The sequence below is a fragment of the Balaenoptera musculus genome, chromosome 2 (genome assembly GCF_009873245.2).
Source record: "Balaenoptera musculus isolate JJ_BM4_2016_0621 chromosome 2, mBalMus1.pri.v3, whole genome shotgun sequence".
Taxonomy (NCBI): domain Eukaryota; kingdom Metazoa; phylum Chordata; class Mammalia; order Artiodactyla; family Balaenopteridae; genus Balaenoptera; species Balaenoptera musculus.
The window spans coordinates 91,787,244-91,809,411 of record NC_045786.1 but is presented as its reverse complement, the minus strand read 5'-3'; the positions used below and the strand labels follow the sequence as shown (position 1 = coordinate 91,809,411).

Below are 22,168 nucleotides of genomic sequence, written 5' to 3'. Positions count from 1 at the left end.
GAGCAGGGGCTACTCTTCGTTGCGGTGCGCGGGCTTCTCATGGCAGTGGCTTCTCTTGTTGCGGAGCACGGGCTCTAGGCACGCGGGCTTCAGTAGTTGTAGCACGTGGTCTCAGTAGTTGTAGCTTGCGGGCTCTAGAGTGCAGGGCCAGTAGTTGTGGCGCATGGGCTTAGTTGCTCCGTGGCATGTGGGATCTTCCCGGACCAGGGCTCAAACCCGTGTCCCCTGCATTGGCTTGTGGATTCTTAACCACTGCACCACCAGGGAATCCCATGATAGCCTTTTTAAAAATTTAATTTTTATTATATGCCCCCTCTCCTTACCCCTACTCTGGAGGTAACTACTATTAATAATTAAATGGTCTTTTTATGGACTGTCTTCTCTTCAGAGATACATAAATCTATCTGTATTTTTAAATAAAAATGGGATCAGGCCTTACAAATTTTTCTGCAACTTGCTTTTCCCTAGGACTTTTAAAAAATAATAGCTGCCTTGTGTTCCATTGTGTGACTACACCATACATTAATCCATCCCCTATTGTTGAAATTTTAGGTATTTGCAGTTTTTCATTATTACAAACTATAGTGAACCTCCTTATAATACCATACTACCCTCCAAAAAGATTAAACCAATTTACATTCCCATCAGTAAGTAGTGTGAGAGGTAGAGGCAAAGGCAGCTGAATGTAGTGACTGAAACGGCTGGTTAGGCAACTGCATTTTCAAGTTTGGCTTTAGTTCCAGCTGTGGGTTGTAATCATAGGTTTCCCAGAATGTCTGTATCTCTCAATGGATGACCTAGGTTTGCTTGGGTCAGTCTTGCTCCCAAAGGCTTAGTTTAGAGAAAATGGGCTCATTTCAAAGCCTCTTTAGGCTTTGGATCACTGGTCCTCAGGGCTGAGGATTTTCTAGAACACAGAATTATTGAAAACAAATTATTGAATTATTGAAAATGGAAGCGGAGCAGCTTAATGAATGTGACCAGGTTTGGGATGGATAAGTTTATTGGAGTCAGAGGTACCATCACCAAGGCACTCATTCTGCTTAGAACACTGCTTTGCACATGGCAAACAATATTGTCTATGATTATGACTATTGTTTTCTTCCCCTCCAAACCCTCTGTGTACCCTCCTTTTCCTTTCATTTGAAGCTTGTCCATGTTTTCAAAACTGCAACATTTTTATCAGCCATTAACCACATCAAAACAGTTAAGAATTGCCTACTAAAGTTGACCAGTGATTCCACTTGTAACTATATACCTAGAGAAACACTTGTATATGTACCCCAGAAGACATGTATAAGAACATCCACAGCAGCATTCTTATAATAGCAAAAGACCGGAGACAACTGAAGTATCTGTCCATAAGAGAATGGATAGATAATTATATATTCAGACAATTGTATAATAAGCAGCAGTAAAAATGAATGAATTATATGGATAAAACAGTTTTGAGTGAAAGAAGTCACAGATGAATGATTCCATTTATATAAAATTCAAAAACAGACAAGACAAATATATATATATATATTCCTAAAATGTAATATATATGTATGTATGTATATGTATATATGTATATTTGGTAAAAAAAAAAAGTAAAAGGATGATTAACACAAAATTCAGTGAAGTAGTTTTCTCTTTGGTGGGAGGATGCGAGCAGGGAGGGGCACACAGGAAGCTTCAAAGGTCCTAGTAATATTCTATTTCTTTAGCTGGGTTGTATATACATTGTACTGGTTTTATGCTTTTAAACTATACATACACAATATATTACATGTATGTATTATATCATTGTATGTATAATATCTTTCAAGGTAAAAAAAAATTTTTTTTAAGCGTTAAAAGATCTCTCTCTCTCTTTTTTTAACCTTTGGCTATCTCTGAAATAGTGACTCTCCTGGTCACCCACTGCACAACTCCCAAGGTCTATTTGACCTCCATGCAGCTGGTGGGCACCACTCCCAAGTGTCTTGGCCATGGGTCGCTTTCACCAGGGATGGAAAAAGAGCACCATATGTCTGGAATTTTGGAGACAGCAATGATAAGCAATATATAATAATTTGCAAAAGTGACTGACCACTTTAATATGCCTTAGCAGATTGAAATAATGCTTCTTTATCATAACAGAGCTGAGAGATCTAAAAGCAGTTTAGAGTTTTGGTATTCTAGATTTGGCATACTTTCAGACACAACGAGAGCCCTGTGCATTGCATTTCCTAACACTTTATTAATGTGGCATCTAGACACAAAATTCTTGAAAATACTTCATTAATTCAAGTAAACAATAAATGATACAATTTTTCTGGTTCTTTTTTCTTGTAAACTTTCCAACATTTGAAATGGAGTAAGAATAGCTTTATATTATTTCAACCTAAATGCTAAATTGTCCAGAATCAGAATTGAGGCAAAATTATAAGGATTAAGAATTTTACAAGCAAAGGAATGTTAAAGATTGCCAGAAAATCACCAGAAGCTAGAAAAGAGATGTGGAACAGATTCACTCTCACAGCCCTCGGATGGAACCAACCCTACTGACACCTTGATCTCAGACTTCCAGTCCTCAGAGCTATGAGATAATTTCTGTTGTTTAAGCCAAAAGAAAAAAAAATTAAGTCCTCCACCATGGGCTAAAATAAAGGTTGCCTCTGTTACTTGCTGGGTTATACCAAAAAATGATTACTGACAGTCATTGAAAGGAGAGTTGATTTTAAGTGATCCTTTTAGTGAGCACATAGAAACTACTGTCAAGGAGCTATTTCAGTTTTCTGAAAGCAAAATTTTATTTTAGGTGTCAAGTTTCTATATTATTCAAGTATTTAAAAATCAGAATTTAAAATCTATAGCTGTATTAGCTATCAACAGAAAGTTGATCATTGAGACGACTTGGAATTGTTACTGGTCTGTTGTTATCACTCAGTATGCTGTCATAGTTCAGAACAAATATAGCCTTCATTTGTCCATCGTAACATTTCTAAGCATTTACTGAAGGCATCTGATCTAGAATTGATAAATGTAAATCAAAAGATTCAGATAAAAATACTTAAGAAAGTCAGAATCTTTGAGAAAGCCAGAGGGGAAAAAAGTGCTTAGAGTCAATGACCTTTTATTTAGCCCAAAGAGAAATATGAAAAACTTACCACTCCATAGTACCAAAATCAGAAAAGGAATTATTGCTTCTAACTCCATGGAATCATCAGTCATGTCCTCAGGTCCTTCATCCATTAATTTCACCTATTGAAGTTGGGTTTGACCCAGTTTTACTTCATTCTGGAGATTTCAAATGAATATTTGAAATTTGAAATCTGGGGCATTGCTCATCCTCACTGTGATGAGAAGGAAAGGTGTAACTGGTTCTTGCTTGCTATCTATCCATAGCTATCTTTGCAGAAGATACAAAGCATAGGATATAAGCAAGTGTTATTCCCCCTTTCCCCTAGTCTATTGCCATTTATTCACTTTGTCTTCCTGAACAAGTTTACTATAAACTAGATTTCAATTTTTGCTCTATCGATCTTCAATATGAAAATATTGTTTACTTTTCAGCTTAGTAGGCATTCCCAGAAGTTGTTATGGCAAGGTGGATGTTTTCATATGATAGCATGCAGCTGAGGGAATAATTTGAGGAAAAAAAAAGTTTTGAGTTGATGTTGCAGACTCAGAGAAGAATGCCTGGATTCATTCCTGAACTTCTCCAGGTCTTGTCACAACTGTCTTCCCAGAGATGATTCTCAGTGGGACCATACTTCCTAATGGTAAGGAACAGAATGAATTCACTTCTGATATTGCCTGCCTCTCAAAACCAGTCTTTGTTAAGTCTTGCAGCCCTGGGTCTGAGTTTCTCTTGTAAGAGTTAAGAAACAAACTGGAGGCACACCAAAAAAAAAAAAAAAAAAAAAATTCCTGGATTTCACTTCTTCCTTCAGAGCTTTGTCCATGAGGGCTGCTGACATATAAGGATCTGCCCAGGCAGCAGATCATCACCAACTAAACACTGGACAGTTCTTCCCAGAGCACTTCATTCTCCACAGAGAATGGGTCTTCTTTAAGCTGGACTCAGAGAATGAAGATCCATTCCCTGGCGCTGAAGTAACAGGAAAGCTGGAATATCTTGGTAATGCATCGGGCTGTGCAATGGTTCTTTCTCTCCTGGTCTTCCAGAGGTGAGAGGTCCTGCAAGAGTTCAGGATAGGACTTTTGAAGAATCCTGGTGTTGATGGAGAATGATTTCCTTGAGCTGTGGTTTGTTGACAAATTTGGGGGAGTAATGGGGATATTTCAAAACATATGAGCCATTCAGGCAGAACTATCTTGTCCGAGTCTTCAGTTGCAGCTTCTCCAGTAGATGGCGCCTCTAACGCTTTACTGCCTTCCTTCATTACATTGATAAATTTTTCTCCATTACTACTAATCCAAGTCCCCACACCCCTGCCCTCAGGCTTTTAAATAATCTGGCATGTTGTTAATCCTTTTTTTTTTTTTTTTTTTCCCAGCTGTGACTCCAGACAGGATCCAAGAGGAGTTTTACAATCTTTTCTCTGGGTTTTAAAGAAACTTACTTTACCCTTCTGTGTTAGCCTGAATCCTTTTGATTCTCTCAGAAACAGGTAAAATAAGCACAGTTCTTATACATCAGGAGATCATAGAAATGCAAAAAACTGGGACTGTCATAGCAGGACTTACTGCAATTTCATATGAAAGAAACCACAAATGAACTAAGCATGAAAAGAGGTAAAGAACTGAGGAAAAGAAAAGTGAGCTTCCACTCACAATTTCTTTTTTTCTCTAGACACTTCCAGTGCTTTATAGTTTCAGCTGAAGATTTTCCTTTAAGAAAATAACCCACTCACTTTTTATTTATAGAGACTGGACACATTGATAGACCTTATCAATTTTCCATAGGAAGTCATCACTGCAAGAAGCAGGCAAAACTCAGAAAAATGACGGAGACTTGTCAGTCTTTAGAGAGGATGCAGCACCAATGCACAATTTAAATACTATTTGGCAAGTGCTGGGGGAAACACAGGGAGCTTCAGGAGCATCTAGGAGGGGTACGAAGGCCCAGAAGCAGGAGAGCACAGGACTAGGTGAGGGAAATCTAATAAGGACCTGCAGGTTGCAGGGCTAGGGGAGTCTTCTTGATGGGGGTGACATCTAAGCTGAGATCTGAAGGGGGAACAGGAGCCAGCCAGGCAGGGGTTGATGGGAAGGAGGCACAGGGCAGCAGGAGCATGATCCAGGGAGAGGAGTAGGTAAAGCATCTGCAAAGGTCTCGGGGAGAGAGAGCAAGGCCTAGTTCAGAGGAAGGTTAAGATCAATGTCTTGATGGCACTTTAGAAACAACTCTCAGGCGCTCTTAACCTTTTTTGTGACATAGATCTTTGGTAGTCTGGTGAAGCCTATGGGTCCCTTCTCAGAATATTGTTTTTAAATGCATAAAATTAAGTTTGTTGTAATATACAGTCAACCAGTTAAGCTGGAACACAGTTATCAAAATAGATCAAAAATCTGTGATATAATACCAAGTGAAGCAGAAACAGAAAGACAAATACCATATGATATCACTTACATGTGGAATCTAATCTAACATATATGTGGAATCTACGACACGAATGAACTTATCTACGAAACAGAAACAGACTCACAGACATAGAGAATAGAGTTGTGGTTGCTAAGGGGGAAGAGGGGTGGGGAGGGAGGGATTGGGAGGTTAGGATTAGCAGATGCAAACTATTATATATAGAATGGATAAACAACAAGGTCCTACTGTATAGCACAGGGAACTATATTCAATATCCTCTGATAAACCATGATGGAAAAAGAATATGAAAAAGAATGTATATATATGTATAACTGAATCACTTTACAGCAGAAATTAACACAACATTGTAAATCAACTATACTTTAATAAAATAAATTTTAAAATTAAAAAAAATCTGTGATCTAATAGTATAATGCATGTACTTTCTTATGAATGCATAAATTTACAAGATCTAATGGCAGGTCCAACAACTACCATTATCTTGAAGTAGTAGTAATGAGCATAAAGCAATAACAGTAATGTGATATAACAATATCTGTTATTTCTATTGGTGACAAAAATCACGGGTAAGGTTAATATTACTGTAGTTTGCTGCTTATCTTTATTGAAGGAAGTGCTTTCAATTAGAGATGAATGAAAATAAAGCTGCAGTTTTTTCCCCAACGAAGTAACCAATTGAATTCTATCCATGGCCCCCTTGGGAGTGTGTAGAATCCGGGTAGAAACACCTCCTAGCAGCAGAGTGGTGAATGGATTACAGAGCAAGGCTGAAGGCAGGTGCTGGAGTGACTCTTAGTCCTCAGCCCAGGCAGGTATCAACATTCCCAAGGGATTTGGATTGACGAAGGAGGAGCCACGGGAGCCTGAATTCCACCTTCAGGTCTGAAAACTTTGCTGAAGACACCTGCCCGGTGCCAGGTTCTGGGGTACCGTACACTGCAGAGAGAATGTGTAAACCATTACCGCAAGGGATTGATGACCACTTTTTACTAATTTCCAGCACCATATAGGATGATGTTAAGAGCCACCAGAGTTCGACAGACTTGGGTTACAATGCCTTTTCTGCAATTACAGAAGCTGTATAACCTTGGGCAAGTTTATCTTTCAGTGTCCTCATTTATAAAATGGAGTAATAAAAATGTCTCTCGTGATCACAGGGTTATGGTTAATTAAAGTGCTGTAATTCATTGTGTTGCCTGTAGATAAATACTGGATAAATGAAGGTTGTTAAATGTGAGTTGAATGAATCTGCCCGATGACCTTTCGAGAGGGGAATCCATTCTTTTTCTACTCCTTGTTTTTCCCTCTTTGCTTAAATCCAAGAGAGGAATTAAGACCTTCGCCTTTGGGAAGGTAGATGTTCAGTCTCTGGCTTCTAGATACTACCAAGTTTCCACGTGTTGTCAACATCTTTTTAATGTCGAATACTTTTCTTGAACACCTGCAACCTGCTGGGGGCTGGAAGAGAATCCTCAACACTGTCTCGCGGTAGCTTTTGAAGTGAAAACCCTGGGGTAAGAATCCACAGTAATTGAAGTTCCTCAATCAGGAGCTGGGTTAATTAATATTGACCAGACCACAACTGGAACATATGGGAACAGTAATAATCGTGGAATTCTATGCACTGTTGTTTACTTCATTAAAAAGACATTAAATCCATTTTTTAATTAAACTCCGAATCCCAGAAAATGTCTCTTTCCCAACTTTTTCTTTATCTGCGAGGTCACAATGCTCCCGAACCCGTCTTTCAAAGATTCAAACAGGAGGTTGATTGTGCTAGAGTAAATTGACTAGTAAATCATACCTGGAACAAATATTCAACTGTTTCCATTCCGCAAGCAAATTTACGTTCATCTGTTCAAATCAGAGGCAAAAGCAATTCTCGACGAGGATGGGATTCGAACCCACGCGTGCAGAGCACAATGGATTAGCAGTCCATCGCCTTAACCACTCGGCCACCTCGTCCCCGAAACCTACTCCTTCCTGCTAGCTATAGGGAGTAAAACTAGGGGGATGTGACGCAATGTGATAGAAGCCGCCATTTTGTACGGAAGCAAAGCTCCTATCCTTTTAATAGCAAGAAATCAAAAGAAGATGGCCGCTCCCATACTGTGGGGGATCTGCAATGGGAAGGGACAAAGGAAAATTCGGTAGAAAATGAGATAACCTTGAAAGAAATAAAATAGGCATACAGGCTGCAAAGAAAGTTTGATTAAGGGAGTCTTAGGAAGGCTCTGGACCCTAAGGGGCGGGGCCGACGCGTTGAGCGGCTTTGCGCATGCGCTCCAGCTAGGCGGTTAGATTTGAATGCTTCACTGAGGCCGTCTGGGTGTTGTGAGGTGACGTCGAGGGGTGGCGGTGAGGTGCCTCTCTGAGAAGCGTGCGGACCCCAAACAAATCTGAGGAGAATTTCTCAAGCAGTTGGGCTGCGGCGGGTAACTTTCGGCCTGGGCTTCGCGCGGAGGCATTTAGGTTTTGTCTGAGCGGTCTGAAGGCCCCGCGGTGGGAGGTGGGGGACACTCCTACAGCCAGGCTGCCTCGGAACTCGCTGGGCTCAGGTACGGACTCTTCTCCACGGGTGCGGGGCTCTTTCTTTCCTCACCTCGGCCTGCACATGTGCCACCTCCCTCCTCCCTAGCAGTCTCCATCCACACCTGGGACCCACGGTGGGGGGACCCGGCTCGCTGGCCCGCGGCGTACCCGCCCGCGGCGCCCCGCCCCGCCCCGCCCCGCCATCTTCTGTCAGGATTCCGGGACTCTTCCTCGCACCCCAGTTTCTTCTCCTTGGGGAACTCGCGGCTGTTTGCACTTCTTAATCTTTTCTTAGCTATAAGTGAAGTGACAGCAATAAGTGATTTTAAACTCCCGGCTTATGGTTTATTTACAATGTCTGATCGAGTGCTAGCAGCACTGAGCAGATTTTGGGTTTCCGGCGGATGTAATAACGTAAACAAGTAAAGCCAATATTAGTACACCGCAAATAAGTTTTAAAAAAATCTTCCTTTGTCCATTATTAGGCCAGAGTTAGGAGTCTTTTCTTGCTGTTTATCTCAATACTAGAGTTTAAGAAAAAGTTCTAAAAAAATACATTGCCGATTGGAATTTTGAAGATAGGTTTATAGAGAGATGGCAGAGAAGACCAAAGCAGAGCTTACTCTAGGTATTAAGATTGAAGTTTTCGGTTGAATTGAATAAGTCGAATTCCTCAGATTTGTATTGGGTTCTTTGTTGTCTTGTGCTAGGGCTGGGAGCGGATGATTCAGTCCCGCATCTAGAGTTTACAGTCCAGAACGGGAAAGAATTAATATACACAAATAACTATAAAACAGGACAATGTAAAGGATTATAGGACATTCTAAAGGAATATGGGAGCCCAGAAAAGCTTATTTGATGCTTTTTGGCAATGGAGACTAAAGGAGGCTTCTTGGAGAAAGTGGTATTTGAGGTGGAACTTGAAGGGAAGAATGATTTATAGAGATGAGGAGTTAATGTTTGCTAATTAAAGTTTGGGTTCAAAGCAGTATAATTCTTCTTGACTATGTGAATGGCTCGGAATGTTTACAAGATGACAAATAGATGTAAACTGAGTAAAAATATTTGGAGTGGTAGTATTAATGATGTGTTTGATGCTAAGTAAGAGATGGTAGAAGATACTCTAGATATTGTTAGAAGGACAGTGCTGTCCAATAAAACTTTCAGTGTTAATGGTAATGTTTTATTTCTGCGCTGTCTAACGCGGTACTCATTAGTCCCATGTGACGAAGACCTGCAATGTGGTTATTGTAACAAGAACTATATTGTAAATTTTATTTCATTTTAATTAATTTAAATTTTAATTAATTAAAATTTAAATGATATAGACTCTAGACCTGTTCTGTATTGGACAGCACAGATCTAGAGTCTATATCATTGGACACTATGAAATATATTAACTCTAGATAGTGGTGAAGTAAATGAAGGAGTGGACAAATAGCTAGATAGTAGATTTTCAGGTTTTGCAGGCTCCATGGTCTACATGATCTCTGTCACATTTCTTCTTTCTATGCTTTTTTGTTGTTCTCTGTAACTGATTTAAAATGTAAAAAACTACTGTTAAAGGCCCATTTGGCCCAGCAGCTGTAGTTTGTGGACCTCTGGATTATTCAGACTAGTAGTTCCCAAATTTTCTTGGCTCATGGTGCCCCTAGGACAAAAGAAATACCTAACAGTTCTATCAATATTTATTAAGTGCTTAGGCCCAAACAATTTTAGAAGTTGTTGTTAAATGATTCTAGCTGTTTAGTAGCCATTTGAAAAAAATAATATACATAAATTGAAGTAAAAGATAATATTTTAATTTTATTCATAAATAATTACAATTATTTACTAATTGGATATGTGTGCCTGTTGAATATTGCACACCTTTTAGATTTTGGAATCAGATTGGATACTGCCACCCTCATTTCCAGTACTACATTGATCAAAAGTACTTGCTTTAAAAAAAAAAAAAAAGTACTTGCTTTATATCACAGCAACTGCCAAAAATCCAGCTTTGCAGTAATATGTTATCAAAACTAATGTAATGTGAATGGGTACTATTTTGAGCTAGCAGTGATGGATAGATGTTGAGAATTGTTGTTTCTCTCAAAAATTCAAAATATCCCAGAGCACCTTTGTGAGTAAGCTGTAGCACCCCTACCTGTGTGCCAGGTGCACAGTTTTGGAACCAATCAATAATCAATTAATGTGACAGTGATCAAAAGTTCAACCATAATAGCATTTTACACATGAAGCTTAATGTGAGAACCTGGAGTCTCCTATTTCTGTTGGAAGTGGAACTTACAGATATGTACTGAATAGAATATTTTTAAAAGAGGACATCAATAAGCTTTGAATCTTATTACTTAAGTGCCAGCTGGTCTGCAGGTTAGACAAGAATGATGCACAATGACTGTTTCAAACAATGAAGATGTTTAGGTGATCCTGATTTGATAGTATTTACTATTTTTAATCTGTGAATTTTTAATTTATCACTGAATTTGAAAATATTTCCAAAAGAAGAAAAAAATGCAAGACATAGATCATGAAGGCAACTTTAAAGAATTGTTTCTTTTTTTTTTTTTAATTTTATTTATTTATTTATTTTTGGCTGTGTTGGGTTTTCGTTTCTGTGCGTGGGCTTTCTCTAGTTGCGGCGAGCGGGGGCCACTCTTCATCGCAGTGCTCGACCTCTCACTGTCGCGGCCTCTCTTGTTGCGGAGCACAAGCTCCAGACGCACAGGCTCAGTAGTTGTGGCTCACGGGCCTAGTTGCTCCGAGGCATGTGGGATCTTCCCAGACCAGAGCTCGAACCCGTGTTCCCTGCATTGGCAGGCAGATTCTCAACCACTGTGCCACCAGGGAAGCCCAAAGAATTGTTTCTTAATTAGTCATACAGCAAATATTTATAGCTCGTATTATTTACAAAGCACTGTGCTAGATTCTCAGAATATAACATTGAACATAAGAGACACCAGCCGTATTCTCATGGAGTTTACTGTTGGGGCAAGGGTATGTTGATGCAAATAATCAATAATCAATCTATAATAAGAATAGAAGAGAGTTTTATTTTAGCCAAACTGAGGACTATATCCTGGGAGACAACCTCTCAGATAGCTCTGAGGAACTGTTCTGGAGAAGCATGATTTTCAGCACAGTTTTATATTTTGTCAGAATAAAGAACATCAAACATGACAAGGGTACTTTCCTTCAGAGTTTCCAGAAAAGACAGATTAGTAAGTACACAGCAAGTTAGTATGGCCTGAGAGCTTGGGTAGCGAGCCTTATCATCAAAGGAGTACTAGCACTGAGGTCCCAGAAAGGGAGGCATTTATCTCTATCTTCAAAACAGACATTCTTTACTTCTGGACAGTATACCCTTTTCTTTAATGGTTAAAGCAGATGTACAATGTATGTTTGATAAGCCATAACACGGGCTGTTTTAATTAGAATAAAGTTCAAGCCAAATCATGTATAATCCAGAATGGCTTCCCCATACTTCAGTATGTGAAAATTTCTTCCATCAGGTAGTTTGGGAAGATAAAAGGAATAATTAATTTACATAATGGACTTTTAAATTACAGTTGTGGTAATGCCACAAAGGAGACATACACAGTCTACAAAGAGTACTTTTCTTGGCTTCTTGCCAAGAGAGAATAGCAAATATAAATTTAATGACGGGAAAAAGCTTTGTGTGTGCAGCAGTAAAAATGCCAGTGTGGTTAGCATAGAGAGTGAGGAAGACAGTGGTATGAGATGAAGTCTGAGAGTCAAGTAGGACCCAAATCTTGTAGAGCTTTGTAGGTCCTGGTAAAGAGTTTATTCTCAGTACAGTGGGAAGCTTTTAAAGGGTTTTACGTAAGGGAATGTCTTAAATGTGATTTATATTTAAGAAGATAACTGCCTACTATGTGGATAAAGTATTTTAGAGGGATAAGAGTGAAAGTAGGGAGACCAGTGAGGTAGAAATTGCAATATTCTACTTGAGAGATGATGGCAGCTTGAATTATGGTGGTGGCACTGAAGATAGAAGTGAATGAATTTGTGATATATATTGGAAACAGAACCACTAAGACTTGATGATAGATTGAATAGAAGTGGAAATAGCTGTCGTACTTGTTTGATCTCAGGAAAGGTTTTCAGTTTCACCATTAAGTTGATGTTTGCTGTTAGTTTTTTAAATAGATACTGTTTGTTAGGTTAAGGAATTTACCTTGTATTCCTGGTTTGCTAAATTTTTTTTTAACATGAAAGGATGTTAAAAGTCAGCAAACTTTTTTTTATCTGTTGAAATGATCTTAGGATTTTTCCCTTTTAATTTGTTAGTATAGTAAATTGTAAAATTGATTTTCTAATGTTAAACCAATATTGCATTTCTGTAATATAACCAACATGACCGTGATATATTGTCCTTTTCACAACCTTTCCACAAATTGCTGGCTCTTTTTTTGCTATTCTTTTTAGGATTTTTATATTTACTGTAGTGAAATTAGCATGTAATCTTTCCTTTATTGTACTGTATTTTTCTGGGTATGGGGTGTCTGTGTGTGTATATGAGATGGAGGTGGTTGCGGGTAAGAGAGCTTTTTTTTGGTTGCTTTGGGTCTTCATTGCTGCTCATGGGCTTTCTCTAGTTGTGGAGAACGGGAGCTGCTCTTCGTTGCAGTGTGTGGACTTCTCATTGCGGTGGCTTCTCTTGTTGCGGAGCATGGGCTCTAGGTGCACAGGATTCAGTAATTGCAGCACGCGGGCTCTAGGGTGCACGGGCTTTAGGAGTTGTGGTGCTCAGGCTCAGTAGTTGTGGCTCGAGGGCTCTAGAGCTCAGGCTCAGAAGTTGTGGCACACGGGCTTAGTTGCTCCGCGGCATATGGGATCTTCCTGGACCAGGGCTCGAACCCATGTCTGCTGCATTGGCAGGCGGATTCTTAACCACTGCGCCACCAGGGAAGTCCCAAGAGAGCTTTCTTTAGATACAAAATAATTAAAGTGGTGAAGGTGGTTGCTTTTGGGAAAGAGGATAGTATGTAATAGCTTAAATTTTTAAATTAAAATTATTATTTTAAGTAGATATAGGTGTTATCTGTGAACAAGAGGTAAGTGAAACCAGAAGAATGGATAAGCAGACTGAGAAAGTGATGGAGGACAAAAGGAGAGGGTCAGAGATCAAATCCTAGAAGATGCCCATCACCTTATATCTATATTAACAGCTAATTAAATAAATCAATACTGAAAAATAAGCAGACTTTTACTTCAGGTTCAAGTTCATTATGAAGTATTGTTCTTTAATTTGACTTTTGTTATATATGATGAAAGCATGTAAAATAAGATATCTTTTAAGTACCTGTTTTTTTGTTGTTTTGGTTTTTTACTTATTGCTAAGAAGTGTAAGAACATTGATTCTGAAAGTTTGTGTATGCGGTATTTTTTTTTTTCTAAGTAAGTATTTTAGCATTTTTATCTATCTGTCTATTTATTTATTTTTGGCTGTGTTGGGTCTTTGTTGCAGTGCGTGGGCTTCACATTGCGGTGGCTTCTCTTGTTGTGGAGCACGGGCTCTAGGCGCATGGGCTCCAGCAGTTGTGGCGCATGGGCTCCAGCAGTTGTGGCACATGGGCTCAGTAGTTGTGGCTCGCGGGCTCTAGAGCGCAGGCTCAGTAGTTGTGGTGCACGCTTAGTTGCTCCGTGGCATGTGGGATTTTCCCGCACCAGAGCTCGAACCCGTGTCTCCTGCCTTGGCAGGCGGATTCTTAACCACTGTGCCACCAGGGAAGTCCATATGTATGTGGTATTAATTTAGTATTGTGGTAGAAATGCTAATATTGTTGAGTCAGAATCTCTAGCTATTCTGTTTTTTGAAATCTACAATGGAATTTTTTCTTACCCAGGGATAAAGTTCTAAGGTTAAAATGCATAAAGTGAAAATATAGGTATGGATAGGTAGGAGATAAGACCAATTAAAGAAACTTCAGGTTATGCTTCTTATTGCACACTCTTTCCAAGACAAATACTCATTGAGTGAGATTGTAAACATAATCAACTACACTGTTTAAAATGTTTTCCCCCCCCAATTATTTATTTATTTATTTATTTATTTTGGCTGCCCAGGTCTTTGTTGCAGCATGCAGACTTCTTAGTTGCAGAGGATGAGGGATCTAGTTCCCCAACCAGAGATCGAACCTGGGCCCCCTGCATTGGGAGTCCAGAGTCTTACCCACTGGACCATCAGGGAAGCCCCTAAAATGTTATTTTTATGTCTTAAATTTTTTTTTGCTGGAGTACTTAAAGTTAAATTTTCATAAGATAAATATGCATTTATGCAAATCCACTTTATGCAAATATCAGTATTTTGATAGCTGATTGACTATATTTTGAGATTGAATTATTATATAATCCATAAACTCATATAAACTAGGACAAATTTTTATTTGAACCATTAACGTCCATATCATTCCAATCAGAGTTAGTCACTGATTTCCTCTTGAATATGAGAATTTTCCAGGATTGGGAATTATAAGAGAGTATTTCAAAATCCTCAGAATTTCTCATGTTTCATAGCCCCATAGTGAAGTTTTTCCTTTTTTTTTTTTTGGCCCTCCCACAGAAAGTAATCCTGAAGTTACAACTCTGCTCTGCTCTTAATCTCTTCACAGATTACAACTTCTCTTCCTTTTTTCTCACCTTTTCTCATTTTGTGTATTTGTTACAGAAACGGTTTTTCTTCGAAAATGGATGGGATGTCTTCAGAGGCTAATGAAGAAAAGTGAGTTTGGGAAATGCAGCTAAAAATGTTCAACTCTTTATCAGGGAAAGATACTTTTCCAATTAGTAAGACATGTTTATAACTTCTGAAATGTTTTCGCAGTCTGTTCCAGGGAAAAGAAGTAAATGTTACAGAGTCACAGCACTCCCTGCCATATCTTTATATAAACTCATCTAGAGTCAAAACTGAGAGGGACTTTAGAGACCACTTCCTATCTCTTCAATTTAAGGATGAGAAAATTGAGGCCCAAGGAAATGAAATGATTTGTCCAAAGTTGGCGTCACAAACTAGTGGCAGTTTACAGCCTACAGGCATATATATATATAACAAAGAAAAAATTGTCTAAACAATAAACAATGTTTTTTAATTTTTGAATTAGTTGCCAAAATTTCAAGATTTCATACAACAATTAGATTTTCAGCTTTTCCTGAAAAATCAAGTGGTGCAACACTGGGCTCATATTCTTGTTTGGCAACAACTAACATGAGCGGAGTACATAATAGCTGTGATGATCAAACCAGGCAGGAAGGAACTCCCCTTTATAGTCTCAATACCACCTATTTTTCTTGCATCTGCTAAGTTATCTGTTTGGCCACCATAGCCAGTTGAATATTCAAAACCTGGTCTAAAAATCACACTGTAGTAAAACCAGAACTAGAATCTCTTGATTTACGGTCCATTTATCTTTTTTTCTTTTTGGCTGCACTGCGGCTTGCAGGATCTTAGTTCCCTGACCAAGGACTGAACCACGGCTATAGCAGTGAAAGCACTGAGTCCTAACCACTGGACCGCCAGGGAATTCCCTTTCTTTCTTTTTTTTTGTTTCTTTTGGTCCATTTATCTTATAATTGTGCTTATATCAATATGGTAAATTATGTTTTACTGATTGTTTTTCAAGAGATAGTCTTATGGTATACCATATGTATTTTAAAACACTGACTTTCTAAATACTGAATTTAAGACTTGTAATATAAATTTTATTAAGTGAAAGTGCACCAAGTGTTAAGTGATGACCAATTTAAAAGCATGTAAGGGATGTTATAATGATGGGTTTTAGAAATTCAGTCTTTTACCGCTGTGTATGTAATTTTTTTTTCCTCTTTCAGTGACAATGTAGAGAGACCTGTTAGAAGACGACATTCCTCAGTAAGAAACACCTATTTGAGCTAATAATTGTTACCTTTTATTGAATGATGACTACATACCACAGTAATTTTGAATGACATCACCATCCCAACCCCGCTGGCTTCTATTGCTCTCTGGATAGACTCAAATATTTAACCTGATTACACAATTCTGTAAATATACTAAAATTCCTATTTTATGGGTTTCATGGTAATTTAATACATGCTATGCTATGTAAATTATACTTTAATAAAGCTGTTTAAAAAATATATTTAAACGTGTACAAAGCTGTAGCAAGACACACAATAATCCAACTCAAACCGATTTAAGCACAAAATTTATTGGGTTATGAAATTGAAAAAATCCAAAGATAGGGATGATGTTAGGCACAATTTAACCAATCAGCTGTTCCAACAGTAGCACCAGAGGTTGTAGGGTACTTTCACTGTAAGCATCTTTGCCACAAACACTTTTGCCACATAACTAATTGGCAGCAGTGCAATTTAGCTGTAAAGGTTAAATAACTAATTGATAGTTTGATTTCACTTCTTCATTGATGCAGTACTCTCATTTTTATATTACATAAATCTTAGATACGCCAAGGTCTCCAAGGCAGAGTTGAACCCATTTCTCCCATAGAATTTTAGAACATCTGTCAACAGACATATGACATAATGCCAAGAGCAAACAACAGTGTGGAAGGGTTTTATAATGCAATACAAAGCTCAGTTACAAATATGTATCCTAGTATTTGGAAACTGATAACCTGTCTAATGAAGGAAGACATTTTAAAGAAAAAGAAAAAGCACGATGCCAAATGAAGAGAACGAATCAATAAACAAAAAAATGTATAAAATACTATGAGCAAAAGACAGAAGGCAAATGCTTAGGTACAACCCACAAAATAAAATCAGTTATTTGCTCAGTATTGCCATGAATCTACACACATTTTAAATGTATTCAAGTATTTCATATCTTGCAATAAAGTCTTTAACTTTCTTATTCATTTTTCATGTTTCATTATGTCCTCTTTAATGTCCCTCTTTTATCTTTTATAGCAAAATTGCCTTACGGCCAGTTAGTTATGCAGCAAAAATGTTTGCAACAAAGATGTCTGTGGCAAATATGCTTATGGTGAAAGTACTGGACACGATCACCAGTACTAGGATTTCATTTTTTATACTCTGATCACTTTATCTGGGTAATCTCCATTATCAGAACGGCTCTTCCTCTGTGATTACTATAGTACATCTAGCTCTCCCAACTTCCAGGTTCAAGTCCTACATAAAAAATAGTGTCTATTTCCTCAGGATAAAAAAAAAAAAAAAAAAAAAAAAAAGAGAATACTCAGGATTGAATCATGTTGGCTTGATTATCTTGATATGGGTCAAGTCCTCATTACCAAACCAGTCACTATTGACAAAAGAATATCATGTGCAGATTGTTCTCAGCCAGGGCTACCTGTTGAACTCTAGAGTTGGAGTAGAGCTTTACCCAGACCACATGGGATGAGAGTAAGCAAAATAATTGGGGAATGTGGGCAAGGAGAAGGGAATAGATGCCGAATATTTAAAGCAGCCACAAAGTATACCACTGAGCAATATGAATTTGAGGAGTTTTAGAGGTTTTTACAGGAATTTTACCATCTCTACCTTTCTGCTCATGGTATAACTTGAAATGAAGTGATTATTAATAGACATTGCAGATTTTCTTGAATAATTCTGTTCTAGATTTTGAAACCCCCCAGGAGTCCTCTTCAGGACCTCAGAGGTGGGAATGGGAATGAAACTGTTCAGGTAAGTCTCTGGTACAGATGCTTTATAGATGACTGTTTTCAGTGATATTTTTAATAGTTAGAAACTTTATTAGCTATATGAAGGGAGAATGTCATAAATGATTCTCAGCTGAATACGTACAAGTAAGCATCCCATGGCCTTAAGGTTAAAATCCAAACACTTGAGCAAGCTGGCACTCTTGATTTTTAACCCCTTATTGCTTTTCCAGACTTCTTTCTTGCCACTCTCATACATGTATCTCACCATTCAGAACTGTTTACCATTCCCCAAACAGACATGAACTGTCAAGCCTGCAGGTATTTACATGTGATGTTACCTCTGTCTAGATGGCTAGTCCCTCATTCTTCGTTTATCTGCCAATATTTTATTAAAAATTTGTTTTTCAAACACACTGAAAAGTAGAAAGAATTTTAGGGTGAATGTTCATATAGTCATTACCTAGATTCTATAATTAATATTTTATCATACTTGGTTTATCATATATTTGTAGTCCTCTTTTTTAAAAATTAATTAATTTATTTATTAATTTTGGCTGCGTTGGGTCTTCGTTGCTGCACACGGGCTTTCTCTAGTTGCGGCGAGTGGGGGCTACTTTTCGTTGCGGTGTGCAGACTTCTCATTGCGGTGGCTTCTTTTGTTGCGGAGCATGGGCTCTAGGCACATGGGCTTCAGTAGTTGTGGCTCACGGGCTTAGTTGCTCCACGGCATGTGGGATCTTCCCGGACCAGCGCTCGAACCTGTGTCCTCTGCATTGGCAGGCGGATTCTTAACCACTGCGCCACCAGGGAAGCCCTGTAGTCCTGTTTATCTGGTAATTCCTATTTGTTTTCAAGACTCAGTTTTGGTATCATTTCTCTCAGAAAATCATCCCTTAACATCTTCTGTTGTAATTGTTTACTAATGTCCATTCTAAATTGAGAACTCTCTGAGGTTGGGACTTCGTTATATGTTTTTTTATGTATTATGCCTGGTATATAGTTCACTTTCAGTACATTTTGTTGATGGATGAAATGTGTATAGTTTTGGAGACCATATAATTCTGAGTGCTTATGCTACTTCTGCCTCTCTTATCTTTCTATTTCTCAAATACATCAAGCCTTTCCCTGCCTCAGGGCCTTTGCACATGCTCTGCCTAGAATGTTTTCCCTCTGCCCAACTCTTCATCTGACTACTAACTAATCCTTCAGGTCTCAACTTAAATGTACTTCCATGATTATCAAGCTAAATTATTTTTTTATATACAGTGTTTATTCACACCACTCATTACACTTTGAATTTTATATTTGTGTGGATTTTTTGTTTTAATCTGTTTCACCATTAATCCCCATTAGAGTAAGGACTGTATTGTTTCCTTTACCAGTCTTTTTCCATCACTCAGCATGGGATTTGGTATGTGTGGTGTTTTTTAATTTAATGAATGTTTGAATGAGTAAATGACAGATTCATAGACTCATAGAGCTTTAAAACCAACAGGACCTCAGTACTAATCTTGAATCTAGTTCCTTCATTATATAGATGAGAAATATGAGGTCCAGAGAGGTTAAATGTTTTGTCTAAGCCCACACAGTTAGTGGCAAACTTCAAATTGGAGCTGTAATCTCCTAATTTCTAACTCAGTGCTCTTTCCAATATACCATACAAATTTCAGGGGTTTTTAGTAAGAAATATAGTAGTATTTACTATGTCCATATTATTGTCATTATTAAGCTCAAAGCTGCCTGTAGTGTCTGCCAAAGATCTTAACAGAGAGGATGATTCTTTGTTATAACAAAACTTGTCCTCAGTTATCCAGAATTAGCACAGTTAAAATTCTCTATGGATTTCATTTGTTTTTGTCTTTTGCTTTTTGTGTTCAGTATCTACGTGAGTAAAAATGTTTGCCGTTGTTAAGGAAGATGAGGGAAAATAAAAGTAAATTGTAATGAAAAGATGCTCAGCATTACTAATCATTAGTGAAATACAAATCAAAACCACAGTAAGATATCAACTCATACCCATTAGGATGGCTACTATTAAAAAAAAAAAAAACAAAATAGAAAATAGCAAGTGTTGGCTAGGATGTGGAGTAATTGGAACCCTTGTGCACTGTTGGTGGGAATGTAAATGGTGCAGCTGCTGTAAAATATAGTGGTTCCTCCAAAAATTAAAATAGAATTACCATATGATCCAGCAATTCCACTTCTGGGTGTATACCCAAAAGAATTAAAGCAGGGTCTTGAAGATATGTATACCACTGTTCATAGCAGTGATATTCACAGTAGCCAAAAGGTGGAAGCAACCCAGAGTCCATTGATAGATGAATGGATAAACAAAATGTGGTGTCTATGGAATATTATTCAGCCTTAAAAAAAGAAGGAAGATGCAAAAGGGAGGAGACATGGGGATACATGTATATGTATAGCTGATTCACTTTGTTATAAAGCAGAAACTAACACACCATTGTAAAGCAATTATACTCCAATAAAGATGTTAAAAAAAAAAGAAGGAAATTCTGATACATACTACAACATGGATGAACCTTGAGGACATTATGTTAAGTGAAATAAACCAGTCACAAAAAGACAAATACTTTATAAATTACACTTAAGAAGTACCTACAGTAGTCATATTCATAGAGACAGAAAGTAAAATTGTGGTTGTGGGCAGGTTGGCGGGGGAAAGGAGGAGTTGTTTAATGGATATACAATTTCAGTTTTGCAAGATGAAAAGATTTCTGGAGATTTGTTGCACGACCATATAGAGGTACTTAACATTACTGAAGTGTACACTTAAAAACAGTTAAGGGGGCTTCCCTGGTGGTGCAGTGGTTGAGAATCCGCCTGCCAATGCAGGGGACACGGGTTCGAGCCCTGGTCTGGGAAGATCCCACATGCCGCGGAGCAACTAGCCCCATGAGCCACAACTACTGAGCCTGCGCGTCTGGAGCCTGTGCTCCACAACAAGAGAGGCCGCGACAGTGAGAGGCCCGCGCACCGCGATGAAGAGTGGCCCCCGCTTGCCACAACTAGAGAAAGCCCTCACACAGAAATGAAGACCCAACACAGCCAAAAATAAATAATAATAAATTAAAAAAAAAAAACAGTTAAGGACTTCCCTGGTGGCGCAGTGGTTGGGAATCCACCTGCCAATGCAGGGGACGCCAGTTCGAGCGCTGGTTCAGGACGATCCCACATGCCGCAGAGCAGCTAAGCCCGTGAGCCACAACTACTGAGCCCGCGTGCCGCAACTACTGAAGCCCACCCGCCTAGAGCCCATGTTCTGCAACAGGAGAAGCCACTGCAATGAGAAGCCTGCGCACTGCAACGAAATAAATAACTTAATTTAAAAAAAACAGTTAAGATGCTTCAGTATGTTATGCTAAGTAAAATAGTCGCAGAAGGACAAATACTACATGATTCCACTTATATGAGCTGTCTAAGATGGTCAAACTCATGGAAGCAGAGAATAGAACAGTGGTTGCCAGGGACAGAGAGGAGGGGGAAATGGGGAGTTGCTAATCAACAGGTATAAAGTTTCAGTTATGCAAGATGAATGAATGCTAGAGATCCGCTGTACAACATTGTCACTATGGTTAACAGTATTGTATCGTACACTTAATCTGTTAAGAGGTTAGATTAAGTGTTCTTACCACAATAAAATTTAAAAAAATTTTTTTTAATTTTTGAATTTTATTTTATTTATTTTTTTATACAGCAGTTCTTATTAGTTATCCATTTTATACATATTAATGTATATATGTCAATCCTAATCTCCCAATTCATCACACCACCACCCCCAAAAATTAAAATTCTTAAAAGTGGTTAAGATGGTAAATTTTATGTGAATTGTATTTTACCGCAATTAAAAAAAATTTTTTAATCTTAAAAATAGTATAGTAGGGTTACCATAATAGGCAACATATCACTTGTTTTGTTCCCAGTCTTTCTTCTACTTAATTGCAAAATAACCATTCATTTAAAGGAGAGAGAAAAGGTAAGGGATAGTAATCACCTTCCTTAAATATGTTGTTTGTGTCACTGTGCTTATTTTTCACATTGAAAATCATATTCATGTTAAGTGCTTCTATATTGGAATTTTTTGGAGAATCAGATTAATTATCAAAATTAATGATATCACATTAATTCAGAATAAGAACTGGTCTCTGTCTATCGTAATCTTGGAGACCTAATTCACAGTGGTTTCATTAAAAATCATACCATATATTCTCTGCCCTTAGGAATCCAATGCTTTGAGAAATAAGAAAAACTCTCGTCGAGTCAGCTTTGCAGATACTATAAAGTAAGTTGAAAAGAAAAATAATTAAAATGTTACAGGTAATACTTTTTGTGTGTCACACCAAATATGTTGGTACTAACTGATTGGGATAATTTGTGTTTCAATTAGAGAAGCTTTAGAAAATTGTTATTTAAAAGGCTGTTATGCTTAAAAGAGAAA

General features: G+C 38.0%; 1 protein-coding gene and 2 non-coding genes across 4 annotated transcripts in view; 1 reads left to right on the top strand and 2 right to left on the bottom strand.

Moving 5' to 3' along the window:
* Window positions 1-4,485: 4,485 nt before the first annotated feature.
* Window positions 4,486-4,605, bottom strand: LOC118891552. Its single transcript, XR_005019108.1, has one exon. It is a non-coding gene; the product is annotated as a small nucleolar RNA SNORA26 (small nucleolar RNA).
* Window positions 4,606-7,419: 2,814 nt separating this feature from the next.
* Window positions 7,420-7,501, bottom strand: TRNAS-GCU. The gene has a single exon. It is a non-coding gene; the product is annotated as a tRNA-Ser (tRNA).
* A 364-nt stretch (window positions 7,502-7,865) lies between these two features.
* The window catches only part of KNL1 (kinetochore scaffold 1), a 66,083-nt gene continuing 51,780 nt past the window's right edge, over window positions 7,866-22,168 (top strand). Inside the window, exons 1-5 of one of the 2 annotated variants that reach the window (XM_036844895.1) lie at window positions 7,866-7,971; window positions 14,760-14,813; window positions 15,920-15,959; window positions 17,669-17,734; window positions 21,951-22,012. In XM_036844895.1, the coding sequence (XP_036700790.1) occupies window positions 14,779-14,813; window positions 15,920-15,959; window positions 17,669-17,734; window positions 21,951-22,012 (203 nt within the window). In that variant the 5' untranslated portion in view covers window positions 7,866-7,971; window positions 14,760-14,778. Of the gene's footprint in view, window positions 8,095-14,759; window positions 14,814-15,919; window positions 15,960-17,668; window positions 17,735-21,950; window positions 22,013-22,168 lie in introns of both variants that reach the window. The other variant, XM_036844894.1, reaches the window with a different exon arrangement.